This window comes from Antrostomus carolinensis, unplaced genomic scaffold, assembly GCF_000700745.2.
Source record: "Antrostomus carolinensis isolate BGI_N321 unplaced genomic scaffold, ASM70074v2 scaffold23548, whole genome shotgun sequence".
Classification (NCBI taxonomy): Eukaryota; Metazoa; Chordata; class Aves; order Caprimulgiformes; family Caprimulgidae; genus Antrostomus; species Antrostomus carolinensis.
The window spans coordinates 1-25,395 of record NW_010333982.1 but is presented as its reverse complement, the minus strand read 5'-3'; the positions used below and the strand labels follow the sequence as shown (position 1 = coordinate 25,395).

Below are 25,395 nucleotides of genomic sequence, written 5' to 3'. Positions count from 1 at the left end.
TAATGTGGTCCAAATTTCTCTTGTATGTTTGTAAAAAATCCTGCAAGAAAGTCTGAAATAGTTTCCTAAAATTAAGGTGTATCACATCTGTGAACTCTTTCTCTCTTAGCTACTTTTTCAGCCCAAAACAAAAATAGACTGATATATTCTTGGCAAATATATAAGTTTATTATATTCTGAATTATACAGACTGAAACTATGGTCTGTTGAACTGTAGAAGACTGGAGTCTGCCTGCATTCTCCTCACCTATGAACACTACAGTGGATGTGGCTTGCATAATTTACTAGATCAGGTTGTATCCTGCCTCCTTATGCCTTTCTCCATTTTGAGGAGCAGACCTGCACCACTTCCAGTGTGGAGGAGAAAGTCAAAGAACAGCTCAGATTTCCACCTATATTAGTCAAGTTAAACAAGCTAAAACTGGTTTTGGCAAGTTAGAATAAAATAGAATATGGGGGACAGGGATTATGGACTGGGAAGTGTAGCAGGAAGGTGGGTTGAAATAAAGTGCTAGCTGTGAAATAAAAATTATGTCATATTGAACAACCCATAATGGAATTATTTTTATGAGTTAAAAATAAAAGATCCAGTATAATTTCTCTTTACTGTCTTTTAGGTACTCAACCTCTTCTTGGCCTTGCTGCTGAGCTCATTTAGTTCAGACAACCTTGCTGCTACGGACGATGATAATGAAATGAACAATCTCCAGATTGCTGTGGCAAGGATTCAGAAAGGCATAGATTATGTGAAGAGAAAAGTGCGTGAATTCATTCAAAAAGCCTTTGTTAGAAAGCAGAAAGTTTTAGATGAAATCAAACCTCTTGAAGACCTAAACAACAAAAAAGACAGCTGTATTTCCAACCACACAATAGTAGAAATAGGTAAAAACCTTGCCTATCTTAAAGAAGGGAATGGAACTACCAGTGGCATAGGCAGCAGTGTTGAAAAATATGTTGTTGATGAAAGTGATTACATGTCGTTCATAAACAACCCAAGTCTCACTGTGACAGTGCCAATTGCTGTCGGGGAATCAGATTTTGAAAATTTAAATACAGAGGAGTTCAGCAGCGAGTCAGACCTGGAAGAAAGCAAAGAGGTAAGACTATTTCTATGTTTAAAATACTTTGATGCTTTTCTTTTTTTCCTAAGGTTACTAGTGTTGAATTCAAATCTCTATTTAATTCCTGTATAACAGCGTATACAAACTTGTAATGGTATTTAAGGTAAATTGATGTAAGGTTGCGGGTTTTCAATGAGATGGTAGTAGATTATTGCATTTACAGTAATAATCAAGATATGCAAGACAATTTTTTAGAAAATTAACATTTTTTTCTATTTTATTTAGTTAAATCATTAACAAGGAAATGAACCAATTTAATAGCCCTGGATACCAAAATTATTACAAAATGTGTGGGGGTTGTGCAAATTTCTCCATGCTTATTTCATCAGTGCACTTTATTTACTCTCTTGTCTGCTTTTTGGAGTGCCTCTTGTGAAATTAACATCATTCTGATGCTTTTAACCTTTTTGATATAGTCAAAATACATCTAGATGTTTAGATACATCGTAAGTAGATTTGAATACTGGACCAGCTTCATTAAATGGTTTCATATATATCACTAATAACCCATCTGATAGTAGCAGAACCTCTGAGGAAGTGAAGTAGTGGCCTTATGGTAAAAAAGTTATGATCTTATATCTCAGTATAAGATCCTTTCATATAGGACCTCTTTCTGGCACAATGTGGTCCCAAACTGATAAATCTGAGCTAGCACTTAATGACTTACAGTGGATGCCAAAGCCTTTATTATTGTCTTAACTCTGTCCTGCAAAATTGTACATGGTGGAAGCACACAGCCTCAAGTGAAGTAAGTCTGTGCTATGCTTAGTACCAATGCTAGTTAAATCTGCATTAGCATGGGTATGTTTGAACAGTACTGCATGCTACAGTGTAGACATAAGCTAACATAAAGCTCTGCATAAGTTATTTCCTTATGCTTGAATCTGAGGGTATAAATACGGATAACATTCCAGTAATTCTCACCCCAAGATCCCTTTTTATACAGACTATATCACACATTTAGTAATATTTTCTTGTTGCTTACAGAAATGTCTTTATTGTTATTTTTTAAATATTTATATTTTGCAGATTGTTTGTATTAGTATTTCTCTTACTCTTCAAAACCATGACTTGGATATAGAACTAAACAGAAGTTGTAGTTTAAGCTTTAATTGTTCTGTGTAACAAAGAGGGTAATGATACGAAAATTTCTTGGTCTGAATGTAGGATTTTGGATGATTCTTCTCTATCTTTGTACTTAGGGTAAGAAAAGGAATCTTCTTCAGGCACCTTTGCACCACACAGGGCTAGTGCATTGTTCTGTCTTCCATTGTTCTGCTGTTCCATTGTTCTATTGTCCTATTGTTAACTGTTTCAAAATTTACTGCTGCCAAAGGAGCAGCAAATTCTACTGCTAATCTGGTCAAATTCCACTTATCGGTGAGATCATCCATGATTATTGCATCAGACAGCTATGGCACAGGTTATTTTTCCATTTTTTGTAGATTACAGGCCTGATCCTTCTGGATTTTTTCTTTTTTTCCTGGTTATCATGTTCAAGTCAGCTTTTTTCCTGCTTAGCAACCAGTGATAGCCAGAGGATGTACTGAAAGTTTGGGAATAACGTGTTTTAAATTTAATACTAAGAAATAGAATAATTTGGATTTCTTAATAACAAAATATTTATTGCCGTATTGGTGAAGTACCAAATACCCAACTGTCATTCTGTATTTTTCTGTAAAGTTAGGGTAGTATTTTTAGCAGTTTCAAGGGTGCTATCAACCTAAACCTATCAGTCTTCAGAAAACATTCTAAATGCCTCAACTGGGAAGTGTGAAGAAGATACTGTTAGTTTATTCTGCAGATATATTCTAACTGCAATGATGATTCAGATGGTATTACTGTATGAACGACACTAAAGGAAGGTCTTCTGACACAGACACAGTCTGACATGCTGACTGTGAAGTCCCAGTACGATCTGAAGTGTGCACTCTAGAAACTCTCCTCTCTTCACTTCATATTTTGAACTCCCACCCATCATGTTACTGATTCTGATACTACCACTACTCATGGTTGTAGTAAACCATGTTTTAAATTGTCCTGTATACTTTTCCCATACTTGTTCTTTTTCAAAAGTTATGAAGTTGTATACATACTAACTGCAGTTTTATCAAAATAGATTATAGCTCTGATAATTTTTAATTGGCAACTTCTCTGCAAAAAGTAATTTGGAAGTGTAATTGCATTCTACTAATTTAAATACTATATATCATTAAAATGACTGAGAAATAAGTAATTTAAATATTTTCATTAGTGATTATTATATTAATTAACTGCTGAAGTCTGTTTTTTAAAATGTAATCACAGGACTGTTCTGTACTAGTGGAGTATTCTCCATTTCTTATGCTGAAGCTACAATTGTTGTGCAGAAAATTGTGATTCACTGAACAGCGGTAGCAAGAAGGAACATGAGTTTTCGTAGTACCTAATGATTAGGGCATCTGTTTTGAGAACAAAATCTTTCCCTGCTGCAAAATCTGTTTAGATTTTTTTTTTTACAGTCAATAATCAGTGGCTAAAATGCAGAAACTGCCTTGAAATAGACCAAAACCTGAATTTTCCATATGAATTCCCTGATCACCGGCATTCTCCCTTTTGCTTCTTTTTGTAGTTCCCTCCATCTTTAACTATTTATGACACAAGAGCATTATGTCAGTAGAAAAGGTGGAGGATGTATCTTATTCAAACCTGCTGGTGGTTAGCAGGACTGAGTATGACCACAATAACAATGGTGCATCTATTTCTTCGTTGTATAACAGGATGGTATGACTGCTGATTGTTTTCATTAGCCAAACCTTTCCTTTTTGCAATGGAAGGACCCCAACTGGGTTATTCTCCAAGGTGAAAAAAATATTGGTTTGAATTCCTAAAGGGAAAATTTTAAAGCAGATTATCCCACATTAGAGACATGCTCCAGTCATTAAGCTTCCACTATAAAAGAAAGGCTTTCTCATCCAGATACAATATTTGTTTTTAAAGTGTCCTCATGCATTCTTGGAGGCACTTAATCCTGTAAATGTGCGTTAATCATGTTTCAGGAACTGCAAACTGATCAGGTGATAAAACGAAGAAATGCATATTCAGTCAGGAATGAGCTAATGCCAAACAATTTTGACTGGTCAAGCCTGAAACTCTTCTGAGCATATTCAAGACCAAAATGTCTTACTCTTGCAGAAGTTGAAGGTGAAAAATTGAAGGGAAATGTTTACAAGTTTCCAGCACCTTCAAGAGAGACACAGCAGTTAAGCAAAGTCATTGTGAGCGTATTTCTCATTTAAGTGCCTAAACTTAAAATAGATTTTAATCACTGAAGTACATTTTTTTAATCTTAATCCTAGTTCAAACTCTTCACTAGATAATTCTTATCCACCATGGTTTTTGGTATAAAGAGTGATGGCTTATTAGTCATAGGACCAACACTCTTGCCATGAAAATGTTCCATAGCAAAAGGCAACAATTTTTAAATTTAAAAAGTGATTAAAAATGGCTTTTTGTTCAAGGTTTCTGCTTTTTTGTCATGCCATAATGTGCCTTGAATTTTTGCCCTCTCATGTTTTCCCATTTATATGATTCTTCTGTTGCTGAGTGTTGATCTGCCAGTCACTTCATTACTTATACCACAAATTAAAAGAACTGAAGTTAGAAACTGCCACCAAACCACATTCAATTAGCAGTATCCCAAATGAAAGGCAGCTGAGGCATCCATATACTGTGAGAACACTCTGCACAAGATAGCCAGATGCTAATGAGTTTGTGTCTTTGTGCTTTTGCTTTTCTTTATGTATACATACACATGCATACACATATTCACTGTGGTATAGGGCAATAAGCTGAATTTCTACAAAGTAATTATCATTTATTAGCAAGTTTTAATTAAGTATATTAATGTTTGCTGAATTTTTTAATGTAACATAGATCTTTTCCAGTATTTTGATAGAAATGTTAACTAGATTATGCCTTTCTAGAAACTATACATACAATGTTGTACAGGCTAGTAGATATGAATTTACAAGGAATTTTCTAGAAAATTGACTGAAACCTAAAATAGAATTAATTATGAGAACATTGCATCCGTAAGAATGCTAGTGGGAGAATACAATGTAATAAGGGAATTAGAGAATAAATCCTAAATAAAACTTTACCATGGAAGTAGGGCCATTAACAAATGTAGGGCCACTGTGCTGAGTCTGTTGTCCTATACATAAAGGTTCATGGACCTGAGCTGCATTACTGCTATCCAGTGTAGAAGCTATAAAAGAAATTTTTCCTTTTTAGATCCTTAAGTACTACAGGGATGGTTTATATAGAAAATTTTGTAGTGCATGTATAGCTGTGTAATAGATTTTTATGCTAAGTGTAACTTCTAGGCTAGTAATTACACCAAGATGTGCTAAGTTACAAGATATTTTTAAATGTCTTGAAAAGGTGAGATCTCCTAATGCTGTTGCAGACATCTTAATAATGTGTATTTTACTTTAAGCAGTATTCAGTGCAAAAAAGCAGAGGTGCCGAGTCCTGAACTTCATTTCCTACCATTCTTACTTCTCACAGGAGTAGAACCAAGCTGGATCAGTCAAGCGGGCAGCTCTGGTGCCTTTTAGCGAGGCAGAGCATCGTGTCACCAATTTTACACAGGTTACCAAAGCAAGTTATACATCTCTATATATGTATATACTATATAATCACTTTTTAATGGATATTGACTGGCCTGCATGCTCTTGAGCTATGATCCTGTCCCATTCATTGCAATAAGGTACAAACATGCACAGCTGCTCTCTGCTGAGTCACGGGACTCGCATCACAGCATGGTCAGGCAAGATCGGCAGCCCCGATATTTCTGTGGTTCAGATGCTATAGTTTCCATGATATTTTAATAATATTTTGCAGTGCATGCTACATACCTTTCCCAGTCTTGATGGTAAAGTTTTCAGGATTCTATTTTTCAAGGGTTTTCTTTCCTTTTGAAGGAAGACAGAATATGTAACGCGTAAGCTGTGTTTCTCATCAGAAGCTTATATAAGTCCATCTATAAATTGTGTTGATAATGAAAGGCTGCTAGCTGTTTTGGAAAACTTTCATACTATTGTATTTTAGCTTATAATGGAGGTAACTTGCAAACTCATGATAGTCATGTTTTTATTTTTCACAGTTTTTTCTTAGGAATGCTTTTCTTCAGTACTTGTATAAGCATTTAGTTATTTTGGAGATTAATATGCAGTACTTGAAGCACCATTAAGCATGAAATTCATTTAATTTTCACAGTCAAAGCATGTAATTATCATTTAGTTTAAAAAGCTCATACAAACTGGTATTTGGCTGGTCAAACATTCAGAGATCAGTTCTGCTCTTACTTACACCCACACTTACAAGTGTAGAGGTGCAAAGAGAAAACTGATAGCAAGATCTGTCCCAATTCAGTCTTACCATAGCTATTTAATTTATGCTCACAAATTGACTGCTTCCCCAAACATCTAAAATTGTCTGGCCTGCAAAACTTAAACTTATTCTCATCTTATCAGTAATAAATAAAGTTCAGCAGTCTAGTAAATAAGCTACTGATTTTGAACCAAAAAGTCCCCAGCTTCAGTATGATTTACATCTCATCTATTAAACATTGACATAATATTTACAACACCATAGTTGTACAATGCTGCTTTCAGTTTAATAAATCAGTAGAGTTAAAATACACTTATTGCATAGCTTTTTTTTTTTTAAGATTTTGTAAGGAATAATTTATCTGATGAGTTATATTTCGATTTTAAAATATTCCTTATTCAGAATTCTTTGATACTCTGAAGAATTTAGGCTTTGGATTGTTTGTGAATTGGTCACATCATATTGGCATATTGTGATTCATAGTGAATGATATTAAATTGTTAATATTAGAGTTACTTGGAGTTCACTTAATTAATCTTTACAAACAGCAGTCTCTTGCTCTGTTTAAAAAAATATCCTTTCATTATTGATTGTGTGAATTAAAGAGCCTTTTTAAGTAGCTTCCAGTGGGAGTGCTTTTGCAAATATTTCCACTGCTACTTATGGTGCTTTTGCTTTCATCCAACATTCTTGCAAAGATTTTAATTTATGAAATGCTCATAAATAAGTAGATCAAAAGAATTATTAATAGCAATAGAGTGGACTATACTTTAGAGATCCTGGGTTTTTTTCCAGTATTTGCAAACAATAGTCATCACAGAATTGTTTTGCTTTGATTTACAATGTTATGGTTTTTTGAACTGATAGAGTTGTTATGCCTGACTGTACAAGCACTAGAAGAAGTGACATCCAGATTCCACTTAATTATACAAGTGGAACTACAATTATATTTACCACATGGGTGATTTTATAGGAGATATAGCTGTACTGAAAAAGTCTGAATAAGTTTGAATCTAATATTGCTATTTATGTCACAAAACATATAGTTTTCATACTGACAGCCACACAGGACTGAGAAAATAAAAAAAAAAAATTCCATTATTTAACATTTTCACGGGTATTTGAGAGGAAAAGAAATTAAAAGCAAAACCAAAATGGTGGTTTCTCCTGGTGCCGTCTTCCTGCTTGTCTGTTCTGCTCTTTGCTCCTTCAGTCCTTTAACTTATGATTTCAACAGCTAGTAGTGGCATCCTGGCCAATCCTGAAATTTCAGGCTTTGTTAAAAATGTTAAACTAAAAGCTGTTCAGCTACTCTTAGATAATTATCTTGGAAACAAAGAGAGAAAGAACTGTTAGAAGCTCCAAGAGGCCTGGCTGTAAGTGAAGCAGAATTGTATGAATCTGTGAGATGTTATCAAGGTTCAGAAAGTAATTATGTCAAAAACTTCCTGACCTAATTTTGGCTGCTGCTTTTTGCAATGCTGCTATGATAGGCAAGCTGCTTTCCACTTTTGGTTTCTATCTTGAAAGCTAAACTAAAATCTCAATCTCATATTGTACTGTATTGCTGACTAAAGCATGACTGGCAATGCTGTTGGTAGATGTGACATAAAAGATATATATATCTCCATGATACTGGTATATTGTTGCTCTAGAACCCTGTAAGTACTTTTGTCCCCTTATTGTATTCTGTGAAAAGGAGATGGAGTATGTACATTCTGAGGTTTGAAAGGTAGATTTCTCTGGAAATAGTTTCCTTAGCATACTATTCAGAAAAAATCTAGCATCATAACTCTCAAAAAGTGTCTAATACTTGACCCTGATAAATGTCTTATAATCTGGGTGACTGCATACTTTTGAAACCTAGAACCATGGTATAAAAAAGACTTTAAAAGGACTTAGTATTATATCAAATATAATGTTTGGGTTTGAATATCTTTTTTCTACAGGTTCATTTCTTTTTAAAAGCTGTATACATGTTAAATATGTAGCATTGCCTAAACCCATTTTTTTTTGAATGCTGGTGAGCACAGAAGAATTTATTGGGTACAAAGGTAACTCTGAGATATGTTAAGGTAAAGAACTGGGACATATGCTACATACCTAACATACCAGGATCTGCAATTAAGGGTAGTCTAGCTAGCTAGTTGGATTCCATCTGTGTGAACACTGGCAAGTCATAGTAAGTGAAAAAAAGCAGAAAAAGAGTCGTTCTATGTATTAAAGCATATGGACAAAACATAATCAGCAATAACATGGTCAATTCCCAGGTGAGTTTGTGTTGAATACATAGAAATCAGTACAACATCCCTGGGTCAGTTTCTTTTTACCAGAACAGAAGTTTGCTGTGGAAATATGTGATTGTTACTGAAAAGTTTTCCTAGCATATTAAACTTAATTAATGTGGTAAAATCTTAAAATATATATAAAACCTTCCTAGCTGTTTGTAATGCATACAAAATTTTATCAATATTGTGTAGAATGCCATACAATAAATTCAACGTTAAAAATAGCAAAGAAACAAACAAAAAAATAAGTAATTATTTCTGTTGCAAATTTTTATTTTTTTCTTCCTCAAATGATACTGAATTATTACAGATTGAATTTCTTGAATAATTTTTATAATATGCTTCTCCATTTACTGATCAGTTTGGAGCTATATTCAGGTATAATAGAACACCATGCTAAGGAAATACTCTGTTACATCAACAACAGAAGGGTAGCTGAATTCTCAGTGGGATAAGGCATTTAATTGTGTTTCAAGGATCAGCTGCTGTTGATTGAATTTAGGATTTCTCTGTTTAGCTTAACTCCTGTGATTATTATTACAACTCTTTAAAAGAAGCATGATTTTCAGTGAGAAGAGACTTGTAAAATACAACTCACCATACATACTGCCCCACATAAATAAAGACATCTTTCTGATGTTCCTGATAATTGACTGTTCTACTGTATCATTTTCCACCTCTTCTGCCTGATCTTTTTGATCTCTTCTTACAGTGGATATCTGTAATCTTCCAACTTAAGTTAACTATTAGTCTTATGCTTTCAGTAATAGGAATTCATTACCCCTTCTTAAAGTTAACATGTGCTGATCAAACTAACTGCATAATATCTGAGTCACTGAACTCTTAATTTTCCTGTAAAAGAATGGACAGTAGGTCTTTCAGACTTATGGTTTAATTAGTTCATAATTTTTGTTTGCTCTGCTACTACTACAGCATTCTGCTAGAAATGCTGTCCAGATTGGAATGATGCAAGCAACTTTTTAAGAAAACTCAACATAATACAAACAGTCACTTTTCAGTTTAGAAATTATTTACTGTATTGATAAATGTTCATTTTTAACACCATATGTAAATTTCTTTGGGATGTATCTTGTGTTTATGGTATTTCTGGCCTTTCCTCAAACTACTGATTGACTTCCACTGATGTTTAAATGCTGTGGTCCTTACTTGAGGACCACATCTATCACATAATTTCCAGTTTCTCCATTTTAGAGGCAGTATTCCACAATGATCAAACTGCTGTGCATTATCTGTAATTTGAAAATGTTACAATGGGAAATTTGTAAATAATAATCTGCAGAAAAGTGTGCATCTATGTCTTTTTTCATTGGACCTAACCTCATAGATGCTAAAGCTCATGCACAAACATGAGACATGAATATATAAATTGGGATTTTCAATGAAACACAAAGGAAATGGGTGTGGAGGTATCACTGAAATTATGTGCACAATATACCCTACAATAAATGTTTCAATTTGTTTGGTCTTCCTCTAAAATGTGGGCTATAGTGTGCCATGGTACACAAAGATCAAAGTTAAGCTATGTCAAAATCAGAACACAATATATTGTCAGTGTGATTCGATAAAATCAGAGTGGGAGAGAAAGGAATTAATCTTCTTTTTGTTTGAAGAATATACTTAATATTGTCTGCAATGTAAAATTCCATTAAAGTCTATTTCCTCTATCCACATACTAACATTGTTTACATTTCCTTTACAAAAAAACCTGTATAGAATTTGGAGCTTCTCAAACATGTTTTAAAGGAATAATGCCTCTAACTTAAGTTTTAAGTGTCAGCAAAGAGATGTCTTTAATATTACCATGGACCATCTTTCTGTCTAATATTAATTCCTTATAGACCGTATTCTAAATCTGCTTACATCATTCCTTTTATAAAATTAGCTATTTATCAATGCAGCCATTTTACTGATGTTATACTCCACATAGTGATAACATTAGAAGAGTCATAGAATGCCGTGATCGAACTACTTTTACTTATTATAGTACTCATATTTGCCCGTTGCCAACATAATCTGATGATGTGAAAGACTCATTTTGAAGATTTGGATTATATTGTCAGTATGACTCATTGGTGCAGTATTGTTTTATAAGCTTTTGTTTTCATTTTAGTCCTCAAAAAAAAAAATTTTTTTTTTTTTGGCTTTTATAGTAGTTGGACATGTATGCGTACTGTACCAAAGTAATAAGTAGTTTCAAAATGCACAATAAATTCAGAAAATGCATTGGCAAGTGAGAATGCAAAATATCAGCTACTGCTCTTAAAGTAATGTGCTGCTCTTTTGGAAATAAAGAGAAGTAAACTATCCTCTACAACTCATAACATGTGTTTTCATGTCAATTACAATGAAAAGTTTATATTCAAACTTTTAGATTTTACAGACTTGATAGAATAACATTTACTTGAGACATGAAAATACATCTGTGCAGCTTGCTGTTGGTTTGGTCATGACGTTGGAAAATTATTTATATTAACACATGCTATCTGAAGTGTAATCTAAAATGGAGCCACATGATTGGAATAATTAAACAGTACAAAGTGTGGAAGGCACCCATTCCTAATTTACTGAAATTTAATTTCAGAATTCTTATGTGTGGCTCCAAATAGTAGTCTAATAATTTCAGCAATTCCCTGTATGAAAATATTTTTATATTTTCAATAGGGAAAATGTACATGATGTAGTTTCTAATCTTGTGACCTCACCTGTAGTAGAGCAATTTGTCATTATAGATTGTAGAAAATAAATTATTTTAATGTCAGAGCACGGAATACATGCAAAATATTTTGGTATGCATTTTAAATATTACCTTCTATTCAACATAAATAGAATTCAAAAAAATAATTATGTGGGGTTTCATTCACAGAAATTAAATGCATCCAGTTCATCAGAAGGCAGCACAGTTGATATCGGACTACCTCCAGAAGGGGAACAGCCAGAAGCAGAACCTGAAGAAGCTCTGGAGCCAGAGGCTTGTTTTACAGAAGGTATGTGAAGCAAAATATATGCAAGGTGATTAGAACTAACTGTGCTGATTTGGGCTGGATTCTATTCTTATTCAAAATCAAGAAGAAGCTTTGTGATTATAGTTGTATTTCCTGTTTGTATTGGTAACTCCTTCAGAGGTACTGCCATAGATGTACTGTTCTTGTGCTCTCTCTCTCTCCTTGGAAGGTATTATAAGCGTTACAAAGCTTAACTTCAAATATTGAAACAAAAATAGGAGATTCTTATTTACAAGCATCTATTGCAGTAGTACTGAAACATGCCAAATGACTTATGTTCATTGTGATACCTAATAAATATTTACCTTATTCTGACATCTGAAAATTTATTATTGCACTTAGGCTGTGTGCGGAGATTCAAATGCTGTCAAGTCAGTGTAGAAGATGGGAAAGGGAAAATCTGGTGGAATCTTAGGAAAACCTGCTATAAGATTGTTGAACACAACTGGTTTGAGACCTTCATTGTCTTCATGATTCTTCTGAGCAGTGGTGCTCTGGTAAATTCAATGTGTAACTATTGTGTCTATTTTAGCAGCAAGCATTTAGAATTACTTGATACACTTGGGTCAATGCACAGTGATTCACTGTCAATGCTGACACTTTTGTTTGAAAAGAAAGTTATTAATCTGTGTTTCAATTATTAGTTCCTCAAAAATTCTGTATCACAGGGTCATTATTAAACCCCTTATATAATTTTGATTAAAAAGTCGTAGCTACCACAAAGGAAATCCTTATGTCAATAAGCCATTGCTATCCATGGAAATGAATGAATATGAGATCTGGAGAATAGTATTACAGTGAGTTTTATGGATCACTGAAAGCTGAATATTGTGTTTGGACCCAGCTTTATGAAAAGACTATAGTATGGAGTGAAAGCAAAAGTTGTGTTGAGGCAAGAATACATGCCTTAACATCACATATATCTTTCCAATTCAAATTCTTTCTTGGCTACTATATACCAGACTGCAAGACATTTAATTATATATTCAAAAATCTTTTTCACAGGCATTTGAAGATATATACATAGAGCAACGTAAAACTATCAAGACCATGCTGGAGTATGCTGACAAAGTTTTTACTTATATCTTCATTCTGGAAATGCTTTTAAAATGGGTGGCTTATGGCTTTCAAACCTATTTCACTAACGCGTGGTGCTGGCTGGACTTCCTGATTGTTGATGTATGTATACTTTTTCATATCCAGTATGACAGGCTCTAAAAATCAGAATATTTGCAGGATAAGCTTTCTGTTCTATTCAATGGAAACTCTATTTTAAAATGATTGCTGTGGTATCATTTTTAATTCTGTTCAGAAAAGAAAAAAATATTTAGATATACTTATTACTCTAGAGGTGTTTTGTTGATATTCTCTAGTTTTAGGAAGTTGTAATGCTTTATTGAAATGATGCTTTTTACTTTTTTGTGTGTGTCTAGAAAGGATGCCATTCATCCTCTTCAGTTTTTATTGTATATGGAATTTAAATATTTCAAAGCAGTTTCTGTAAAGATTTCTAACATTCTAATCAATTACTGTAAGCGTCCTTTCACTTACTCTGTGTAATATGGAAGGCAAATACTGCTAGGAACTCTCAGTTCCATTGTACTGTTCAGTACTCTTTCACTTTTCACTGCATCACATGAGAAACCTTAAAGAGACACTTGGAGAACTGTAGATGAGTTCCCTTAGCATAAGTTCTCAAATGATTTTCAAAAGGCTATACCACCAAGGGGCAGATACACATTGTCTGAAGGAGACCTAGTGAGAAGTGCATTATAATTTCAAGTCTACATGCTCAACAGTGTATGCACAGTACTGAGGAGCATAAATGGAAGTCTACAGATCTTTAACCATATAGCAGACATTCATTTCCCTTCCATCCCCAATAGCGTGACTACATCTGTCTGCTAATAGGGCATCTCTCAGTTCCACATATGTAATTCCCATGGAATGCAAGGTAAGAATGTGTCTTGAGTCACTTGATCGCTCATTCCAAAAAGCAGCAGAATTCTATAGAAATCACTATGTATGTCCCTAAAACTACAACGATATGATATACCATGAAGCCTTGACTATACAGAGCTTGGATAATATTGTAACTTTAAAATCCATACCGGTATCGCAAATCCTGTGATAAAATATGACTATATGCACACTTAGTATTCTGCGGTTGAGTCTGTACTCTTGTAAAACATCTGTTGGCTTGGTCATCAGATGTGTAAATTACCATGACCAGTAGGGCTTTACAGAGACCCCGTGGACAATACTTTACACTGTCATTATATGTTCATTGTATTTATCAACAAATATTTAATTCTTATTTGATAATCTTTGGTTTAGTTATTTCTGTGAACTTCATAAATAACTTTATTAGTTTTTCATTACTCTGGTGCAATTTTTTTCATAGAAAAAATGAATCTCAAGCATTTTAATCCTTAGTCAGAGGATTGAGGTAACGAAGCAAAAGGACTAATATGGAAATGATGAATTAAGAGAGAATAGGAAGGATGGAAGGGAAGGGCATTAAATGAGGGAAACAGAAGATAGTTTGGGGTTTTTTTTCTTTACTAGGGCCAGTCCTTCCCAATGGTTTACGACAAAAACATTTCTAAGGATTATTGATGAAAGATAATTTTATTATTTATTTTACAGCTATTCTAGTTTATTTACTCATCTGCCTGCAGACCAGACCAGCGCTATGCAAGCCAGAATTGATGAAGTTGTTAAAGGAGTCACAGGGAATGTAATGAAGTGTGGATATGGCTAACAATGAAGCTTCCACCATTGTCTAACAAACAGTTGGTTATCAATCTTGATTAGTCTGGTTAAATCTGAACAGCTATGGCTGTTGAATAAGATTTTCTGGACAGTAGAAAGTTACATTTGACCAAAGGCCAGGTCTGGATGTGGTTTTTGAGAGCTTTTACATTCTCATTGAGTTCTGAAGATATCGTGGGAAGTCCTGATGTAAATTGACCATTACAATTCACCAAACTTTTGGGAGTTTTCTTTTTGCATGTGACTCCATTTTTATTTAAATACCATAAAATGTTGACTGGTTTATGTGAATTCAGAAGGCATTTTTATACCATTCTACCAGCATGATTTCATCAACAGGTACCTAGAATATACTCTTATTCTACTTTGACTGACTTGAAAGATCTTTCTGTGTTATAGAGGGATTCCTGGAGAAAGAGGTCCAGCCTTGAATCTTCTTGAGAAGTTCAGGGCACACATCATTCCCACCATATGTATCAAAAGGATATACAAGATGAATGAGCAATATTGCCTTTCTGTTTTTATGTAGGTCTCTTTGGTTAGCTTAACAGCTAATGCCTTGGGCTACTCAGAACTTGGTGCGATTAAATCCCTTAGGACACTAAGAGCTTTGAGACCTCTAAGAGCCTTGTCGCGATTTGAAGGGATGAGGGTAAGACAAAATGAAAGAATCTAAAATAATGCATGCATACACAGAAACAATGCATGCAGAATAATCAACAACAAATCCATGCAGAAATGCTACACTATCATCCTATATATTTTACATTTGTCACTAACATATAAGCAAAAGGTTTCATCTGCTTATATGAATTCATGTGTTATTGCACACATCGTTACACTTACTTAGACTCCTTGGCCTTTCACCCTATTTCATATTTCCCTGGAGGGCCCAAGGATTTATCAACTGCATGGATCCATGCAATGTTACTACAAAATTGAATTTATCCCATACAAATAAGTCCTGCTATAGTCAGAACAGTTTTAAAAAAACAATACTTCCTCATAAAAGTTTGTACACATATATATGCACATATGTATTTCATACAAGTATAGAATACCTTGCATAGTCTATCTATATTTTAACCTACAATTCTGTAAATATTAATTGGGAAATTCTGTTACATTTTAAAAGTTTTGTAATGAATTCCTATGCTAATAAGTAAATTGGCAGTGTTAAAATACCTTCTCTCTTTCAGAATAGGACTATCGCATTCTATTTAAGACAACTTTTCTAGTAGATCAAAGATAGAGCTGGCTTTAAGATTTCTGGCCTAAACTGGTTTCTCACTGCTTTCCATATTTATTTTAAAATGTTGCTTATAATCTATAGAGTACTAAGCAGATTGAAAACATCAGAAGACTTTTGCTGACAGAGTTGGGTATATTTGAGAAGTTAACTGTCCCCAGCTGTTTGTTATCACAGTATCAGTTACCACAGCTGAGACCCCCAGCTGCCCAGCTGGGCTCTCTCAGTGTATTCCAGTGCAAAGTCAGATTGATTAGCTAGGATCACTTCTGTAGTGCACTGATATGGACAAAGGCCTTATGTATTCTGCTATGACATGAAAGTTCTAGAAATGTTTCTTTTAGGGGCAGTAGTAAACAACTGGAGATGGTAGATATTTCTAGCTCCAGCCACAAGAAGTTGTCTGACTTACACCTTCAGGGTCCATCTGTCTGCCTTGGTCATATTGCCATAGATCTAATCAGCAGACGCTCCTGAGCTGAAACCCTATTGCTGTAATTAAAAGGGATCCTTGTGTGAGCTCCCTACTGCAGTGATCTTTGGCACCCCAGGTTATGAAGGTTTATGGGTAATTTTCAATCCCATAACTTCCATGTTGGTGTAAGCTTTACCTACTGATTTGATCCTGACCTGTTAACTGTATCTTTTATAAAATACCCAGATAAGGAGGAGATTTATGACTTTTGCAGAAGTTACAATAAAAGTAGTGGATGAAGTTAGATAACTTCAGACTACAAATGTGACCTATATTTTTATTAGTTAGGCAATTAACTATTTAAATTTTCCTATGGATATAATAAATTTTGCCTTAGTTAAAGAAATTAATTTCAAGCTTAATGTCTTTAAAGATACAGTAGCTCAAGTTGGTGAAGAAATGAGTATGAGAAGATTTTAAGGTCTCATACATGGAAATTCAAGATGTCTGTTCATAACATAGTAATTTCATCTATGAACTGAAAATACAAAAATATACTATGGTACACATATTTGCATAGGCAAATTCAACACATCTAAAATTTTTAATCCTCTGTGGTATTCTCTAGGATCCGGACTTGTACCTGCCCAAACTAATAATTAACAGAAAACATTGCCCCTATGGAAAATGTGGTGTTTCCCCTGCATCTTCCCACCACTAGTATTGTTTGGCAAATACACTTTAATTTGCACTTGGGACTTTATGAAAGTAGCCTGTGGCAGTATGATTAATCTGTCTACGCTCTGTCCCAAGCAGTATCACTCACTGCTATGTGGTGCTAGGCACATTCTACTTTTTTTATTTTTTCATCAGTAAACAATGCTTTTAATGTCTTTCTAATGCTTTACCTACTTTCACTTGCTGTCAGGCCTTGCCCTCTGCTTTCACACCCCTACTACCAGTGGAAGCTAGGAGGTACCTGGATGAATGATTTCAGTGATGCTCAACAGTATGTTTGAGTGTCTTCAAATGATTCATATTACAAGCTGGTCCTGCTATAGCTTCAGGACTTAGATTAAAAACAGAGAAAATAGGTCAGCTGTAGAAATCGGCAATTAAAGAAAGAATAACATAATTGGACCTGCAGCTGTAGCAGAAAGAGGAACAGAATTTTGGGGTGCAATGAGACTGAAAGCTGAAGGACAAATATTTTAACTTCATTAACTATCCCTTTATATCTCAATAATTATTCCTGATGGATGATATTATTACATTTAAGAAATTACTTATATTTTTAAGTGGAAGAATTGAGATAACTTTACATAAAAATAATGTAAAAATAATAACTAAGATGTATTTGGCAAATATTCCCTAACTGGGAAACAGTTATGTTGCCGCTTATTATTCTAGTCAAACTTCCCTCTAAAATCAGACAGTTCATGGATTTCCAATTTAAACTGATTCACCATTATTATTAAAACATTCAGCTGTTTAGGTCAAACTACTCCTCATGGCCTTCCACAATCATGTCATTGACAAAGATGAGAGTACAGGTCCATCAACATAAGATAGCACTTGTTGAAATAGTCAGAAGAGATTTTATCCATTAGTCGGGGAATCCTCTCTGCCTGGATGGTGAATGATAAAATGCTATATTATTTTTGCTTATTGATTTATAATAGGTATTGCTAAGGAGATTTTTAATATGAGTAACAAACTATTTTGATTTTTTGTTCCCCATTGGAAATAAACACTTATTATAACATGTGATTTAAAATATGTGACCAAAAAATAAAATAAAATAAAAAAGCATGGAAGCTTTGAACTTCATCCACCATTCTGTACTTTTACAGAGTCATAGAGTAATTGACATTGAAAGAAACTTCATTTGGTCCAGTTCTTAAATTTAACATAACAACAATTTCATTGAAGTCCTATAGGATCTCTAATATTGTCCAAAGCATGTGTCACCCCAAAGAGGTATTGTTTTGTCAGGAACAGAGCCCTGAAAGTAAAATAAGTATTTCTCCTTTCCTTCAGCCCAAGTCTACTGTATGGTGTACATGGTGGTGGTTCATCACCTACTCTAACATACAAAGATTTTATTTTCTACTCTGTAAAATGGCAAGGAATTAAAGGTGATCTACCTAGATGACTAATTTTACAAGTAATTGATTGTATGGAACCCATTAATTATAGATATAAAAGTAACACCAAAATATTTTATGAGCTTAAACTACGTATTTGTATTGCAAATAGAAACAAATAGCACAGTGTGCTAGAGGATCTGATGTACTGCCTTTTTAAAACAAAATCTTCATTAGGTTCTAAGGATCTGATTCAGATGTTTTGGCAAAATTGGCAATGGTGCTCCACGGTTATTAATTTTTATATTGTTAGGCTTACTTAAAACAGATTTAATATAGGAGTTAACTAATCTAGCAGTTCATCAATTTCATCATTAAATAAATCATTCTCATTCATAATGGACCTACTTTCTCCTTAATTTTATTTTCTTTACTATTGTATTTTTATTCTGGCATGTTTTTAATCATTGTTCATCATCATACATTAACTCATTTTCCTGTTTTTCTTTCTTGAATCCTGATTTTCCCCAAAATTCATTTGGGAATTAAATCAAGTCTCTTCCTTCTTCAAGTCTTATCTGCCACTTGCCTGAACACTACTAGCTTTTCTGTGTTCAGATACTCAGCTGGTTTTCCTGGTTTGAACATGTCTGCTTTTCTGTTTTTATATATAAACATCCAAATTAACATGCATATATCCCTGAGTTTTCTTTTATTTGAAAGGAGTCTTAAAATTACTTTCAATTAAAATTTTTCTCAGAAATATTGATTTGGACTGTTTATCCAGTAAAGAGGTAATGGAAAAAAGTTTGTTGTGTTTGATGCAATCAGTCATTAGAAATATTATGGATATGGCTTTGCAAACATACATGAAGTAAATGTACTAAAAAGAATTAATAAATTATTATTTTTTCTGTTGTTTTTTGTTTTTTTTTTTAACTTCATTTTACCTATTTGTTGTTCTTTTCCCATTCTTTAAAGCTACCATTTACTACTGTTTGTATGTTTTTCCTTCTAATTATGTTGACATTTTATTGTACTGGTGCTTTATGATACTGGTGCTTGTGTTCTTACACTGTTTCTCTTTGGTTTCGTTTGTACTCTAGGTGGTTGTGAATGCCCTCTTAGGAGCAATTCCATCCATTATGAATGTGCTTCTTGTTTGCCTTATATTCTGGCTGATCTTCAGTATCATGGGAGTAAATCTATTCGCTGGAAAATTTTACTACTGTGTTAACACTACCACTGATGAGAGATTTGATATCAGCCAAATCAACAACTATAGTCAATGTGAGGAGCTCATAAAAAACAATGAAACTGCCCGATGGAAGAATGTGAAGGTTAACTTTGATAATGTAGGCCTTGGTTATCTTTCTCTGCTTCAAGTAGTAAGTTACCACTCCTAAATTTCCATTTCTCTTTCTATCTCTCTGTTGTTTTCTTGTAATAGGAAAAAGTATTTTTTTCATTGTTTCTTTCATTTAGAAATCTTGTCTGACTTCGTGGTTTGCAATTATAAAGTACAGGATAAATCTGTGGTTTTACAGAAATAATACAAAGCGTAGAGGCTATGCCAACTATGAGAAAAAATATGTAATTCAAACCTAGTTCACCTTAGCTGCACTGAATCTATATCAAGTACACCTAATTTGCACATACACAGATAATAACTTTTATATGAGATATTACTCATAATCAATAAAAGTTGTTAATAGATGCTGTGTCCTCTAGGGTCAGATAGTAGAATTTGCTTGCAATTCTCATATATGAATAAAGCATACAATAGAAGGCAAGAGTTACCTATTAACATTACACTGTGCTGGTGTTTATAATGAGCCCTAAAGACACTTACCCTTCAGCTCTTAAACAATGTTTCTGACAAGCCATTTTCTAGGAAAACTGTGAGGTAAACACCATTGTTCTGTTTATAGGCTACATTTAAAGGATGGATGGATATCATGTATGCAGCTGTGGATTCTCGTAATGTAAGTATAGTCCCTTGACTCCATTTGTTTTGACTGCATGAGCTCCAAGATTTAAGAATGTAATTTTAACATCTTTCAGAAATAACAGTAAAAATTAGAGAATAAGGAGCTGTTAGAGTTTTGTAGTTAAAGAAAATAGAAACTATAGGAAAAATACAAGAAACTAAGAAATCAGAGGAGCAGTCTTATAGGATGCCTTGTTCTCTGTGGTGCAGTTGGACCAAAATTCCTCAGTTCCAAGGCAGACTTCACTATTGCCATGAAATGCTTTTTCCTCCTCTCATAGTGTGCATTGAAGCGTTATTTACATTTGGAAACAGGCATGGATACACAGCTTAGAGATGATTTTTTGTAACACTGACCTTTTTTTGAAGTGGAGACTTTCACTGTGCTCTGCAAGCTGCCTGGCTGCTTTCTTCAGTGCACAGTTCCTATTCTTAACTCAGCCTTAACTCTGCATTTTCTTACCCCTTTACCTTCCCTTTGCTCCTTTGGTGCAAGTTTTCCTCTAGTTCTAAGTAGACAACTGAATACACTATGCTGGTAAAACTCCAGCTTTTTTAGTAGGCTACACTCACAGTGGGAGGCCTGTTGTAGTATAGTAAATGTGCATAGCTGTACCAAGAAAATATGCTTACTCTAAATATGGCTTGGATGCCTCTTTTCCATAATCCAGGGCAGTTTTCTGAGTACCTATAGCAATGAAAGCTCCACAAACCCACATTGGGAGCCTCCCACAGAAAAGTTTGCAGCTTTATGAGCTGATGTTTCTGGTTGTCTATTGACTCAGACAGATGGTACTATACTAGTTTAAACCAATTGTGTGTTCAGTGTTTATGCTACACTCGTATAGGCCAGTTACATTTTTTAAAATGAAATAATCAAGTTTGATAGCAAAGTTCTTTTTCAAGAATGTAACTTCATAAATTGAAGATCAGTGGGATGGATATGTGGGAACTTGATCATAAGAAGCAAAGATCAGGGTGGCAGAGCCCTAAATTCTATGCAGCAGATACTTGATTCTTTATCAGAGTTAAACTAAGGTTTAGTTTCTATGCCTTTTTTACAGGTTTTGGATCAGCCTAAGTATGAAGATAATCTGTACATGTATCTTTACTTCGTCATCTTTATCATCTTCGGATCATTCTTTACCTTGAACCTTTTCATTGGTGTCATCATAGACAATTTCAATCAGCAGAAAAAGAAGATAAGTATTTCGTTATTCTGAAAAGAAAGCTAAAAAAGTCCTTATTTTTGTTCCATACAAAATAAATTCATTTATAAAATACTATTTTTTCATTTTATGATAAATTAATGTGTTCCACATATGAAATACATTACAATATTAAACCTTACTATTTGTCCTGATGAGGGTTTGGTGGACTAGTGACAACATATGTCTGTCCATGGTTAGTGAAATACCCAATGTTATCTTTGTAAAGATGTGGTTTTGGGGCTGGAGTCTATAATAGACTTGTAAATAAGCTAACCATTGAAATAGCTAAATGTAGCTATAAAAACTCTTAGCTATACTACCTTCATGTCTCAGAGCTCAGCAGTGTAGATTTCTGAACTCTAATAATAAACATTTCATTATCTTTCTTTGTATTCTCTTTAGTCTTCATATTTTGTTCATCAGTGCCTTAGAAGTTATCAGTGTTTCAGCTGCAGAACTTACCTAAAGTATCTGGCTACACAAAGTGTTATTGGAGTGGTGAAAGTGCTGTTGGATCAGTGTGCTGAAATGGGTTGAGATGGAGAGAAATTGGCTTTTTTTTCTACTCATTCCACATAATAGTCCCAAGATCTCCTGCTTCAAGTCCTGCCCCTGTGGAGGGAGAAGAAGAGGTTGTGAAATATGACCGTCTGGATACCTTCTAATTCTCATTTGGTATCATAGATGTCAGTTCTGAAATTTTGCCAAAATTTACTGTAGAGGAAAAACAAGAGAAGGGTATTAGAATATTTTATAGTTTGTGCCTCTGTAATAACTGATGGAATTTAGTAGAAGAGAGAAAAAGCACCTCTCCTTCCTATGTACCTTCCCTCTCCCCAATGAAAAGCAGAGGTCTACCACAAACAATGCAAGTTCAAGAGCCTCTCAAAAAACATCCTAAACATTAAGAGTGGAATATGTAAAGAAATCATTCTGTTACCAAAGTACTAATAATCATGATAAAAGGAGGTTTTCATGTCTGTCCTAACTTTTCCCACAGATGAGAATGTGAACAAGTGTGATTATTACTATTCAGTATATCTTTGTTATAAATAATCAATAGAGATAAGTGATTGTAACCAGTTTTTGTCTCTTTGGTTTACTTTGGAGGTCAAGACATTTTTATGACAGAAGAACAGAAGAAATACTACAATGCAATGAAAAAATTGGGTTCAAAGAAACCACAAAAGCCTATACCTCGACCAGCAGTAAGAATAAAAATATCTTCTCTTATTTTTACATTTATTTAAAAATTAGATTGTTTCAATTATAACTTAGGATGAATTAAGTCATAAGCTAAAAACCCAAGTGATATAAGAAAAGCCTTATTCATCTGAAATAATGTTTTTTCCTCTTTTTTAGTCTGAATATGGAGGACTCTTCCCTTTCCTTTTTTTCCCCTCATTTTCTCTCTGCTGAAGGCAATGACATCTTATGTGCCATTTTTTTCAAAACACTGGTTTAACTAGAACAATCAGATGTGGCAGTTATTTGTCAAAACAGATGAAAGCGTTAGGGCATAGGGTTTATCAGTCATCGAGGGAGACTCTGAAACAGCTGTATGGGGGCAACTGACTGTATCATTACCTGAAAAAAAAGCCCTTTTGCCCCTCACATTCTTGTTGCACAATCCATACAATGGTTTGCTCTCCTGAGCACGGCCACCCTAGCAATGCAGAGCAGGGTTTGGCTGGGGCAGAGGGTGATGCCAGCTCTGCAGTTCTGCTTTGGATTGTGGAACCTGCTTAGTGGCCAATCCAGCCATCAGTAAATTCTACAGCTGAAAAATTGAGGATATTGTTTTAAAAGTTATTTTGATGGCAGGAAGAGCACTGGATTCAGGGCTTGAAAACTGTGAGTTTTGTGGCAAATGAAGTGCTATTAACTCAGACTGCTCACATCCCACCTCCACTTAGTTTTTTTCAAATTTTGCCAAGCTAAGCATTCAGTTAATAGTCTGTGTCACAAAAGATTATAGTGAACTGGTTCAGGGTGGAAAAGTCTCCCACTTTAAAAAAAATGCACCATGCATATTTGGAAATCATCTATTTAATTCTTACAAACACAGTAGTTGCATTTCTATTTCATTTGTGTACAAACTGGAAAATTCATACAGATGGAGGATTTAATGGAAGACACAAAATGCCCTTCATACTAAATTTAAATAATTTGCAGCAATTTCAAAAAATAAATTTTACTCAATTCATATTGTAATTAATCTTTTCTTTTTTTTTTTTTTTCCCCTCCCCAGAACAAATTCCAAGGCATGGTCTTTGATTTTGTAACAAAACAAGCATTTGATATCAGTATCATGATACTTATCTGCCTTAACATGGTCACAATGATGGTAGAAACAGATGACCAGAGTGAAGACATGGAAAACATTTTATATTGGATTAACCTGGTGTTTATTGTACTTTTCACTGGAGAATGTGTCCTGAAATTGATTTCACTTCGCCATTACTACTTCACTATAGGCTGGAATATTTTTGATTTTGTGGTTGTCATTCTCTCTATAGTAGGTAAGAACAATTCATTTTTATGAAATGGCTAATTCTGTGGAAACCGAAACATTTCTGGCTTGTAAAGTCTGTTTATATTTTGGTTCTACATTGTCACTAGAAAGTCTGACCACAATTTTTTTCTTCTCATTTCATATTATCCATAAAATTAAATGAACAGTAAGGTAAGAAATTTTTTAGCAATAGGTTTCATACACTCTCACTTTTCTGTTAGTTGAAATTAGATCTTTATTCTCAATTCACGAGAAATTCCTTAGCACAGAAACAAACTCGTACATGAAAGACAATTTTGATATAGACTAACAGTGTCAGTTGCAAGAAAAGTGTCCAGCAATCCAAAATCCAAGAGCAAAATCCATGTGTGACTGTTGTTGGGCTAGCACCCAGACAGCAGGGTAAGGCACTCACTTAACTTCAGAAATTTTTTTGATCCTGAGAGGTTTTACGCCTGAGCTAGTGTGAGCAACTGGAGAAGCAGAGCTTAAGCAGATGTCGTAATAAATACATGGCTCTACTAATCTTTGCTTTATCTAGAGCAGAAAAACTGAAAGAACTTGAGTAAGAATTCTGTCAGTTTAACTTCTCAGAACTCCTTAATATGCAAATTGGTTTTGCCATTTTTGTATGGAAACAGGATGTAGTTATTTTTCTGCTTTGAGGCACGTAATACACGATTCTTCTACTCTTCAGTGAGTTCTAAGAACCCTTTTTATTATCAGTTTGTTTATGTTTGGAATTGCTGTGCCATTAATACTAGACTTGTGATCACATTATTTCATGTGTGATTAGGAAGCTGTAGTTCCCTTCAAACATACATATTTTCTTTGAATATTGTAACTTGATTACATGGCATTTTAATACTACTATAAATATAGTAGTAGTATATAAATATAGTATATTTCTTCAGATTAACACAATATTTTTGTTACAGTTAAACAGAAAGCTATTCATCTGGTCTCAGCATTTGCTTGTCTACATACACTAGTTACCAGTTTGTCCTAAAAAAGATTGATGTTGTGTATTTGTGTGTCTGTTTGCATATGTAGTCATACAATTAACACTTAGAAATTTCATTGATACAGTTTTTTCATTATCCTGTAAATTACTTCAGAATTTCTAGTGGGATTTATGGGTTTCCAAAGCAAATCACACTTTAAAGGTTTTGTAAAAACAACTGAATTGCTAATTTCTAAAATCTGTTCAAAAGTCCTATTCTTCTTAAAGTTCTACAATGTTTGTAGGATAAATCTTTAGCAGTGGTTTATAAATGTACTAATATTCTTTACTAATTTCACTCGTTTTTCAACAGGTATGTTTTTAGCTGAGATGATTGAGAAA

General features: G+C 34.0%; 1 protein-coding gene across 1 annotated transcript in view; it reads left to right on the top strand.

Annotated features, from left to right (window-relative positions):
• LOC104529693 (sodium channel protein type 2 subunit alpha) overlaps window positions 1-25,389 on the top strand; it is a gene marked incomplete at its 3' end in the record, with an annotated part of 52,810 nt that extends 27,421 nt beyond the window's left edge. Inside the window, exons 16-26 of the mRNA XM_010174069.2 lie at window positions 618-1,097; window positions 11,670-11,790; window positions 12,151-12,305; window positions 12,814-12,987; window positions 15,113-15,235; window positions 19,441-19,722; window positions 20,266-20,319; window positions 21,389-21,526; window positions 22,639-22,743; window positions 23,787-24,057; window positions 25,367-25,389. Of these exons, the coding sequence (XP_010172371.2) occupies window positions 618-1,097; window positions 11,670-11,790; window positions 12,151-12,305; window positions 12,814-12,987; window positions 15,113-15,235; window positions 19,441-19,722; window positions 20,266-20,319; window positions 21,389-21,526; window positions 22,639-22,743; window positions 23,787-24,057; window positions 25,367-25,389 (1,926 nt within the window). The remainder of the gene's footprint in view (window positions 1-617; window positions 1,098-11,669; window positions 11,791-12,150; window positions 12,306-12,813; window positions 12,988-15,112; window positions 15,236-19,440; window positions 19,723-20,265; window positions 20,320-21,388; window positions 21,527-22,638; window positions 22,744-23,786; window positions 24,058-25,366) is intronic.
• Window positions 25,390-25,395: the final 6 nt, after the last annotated feature.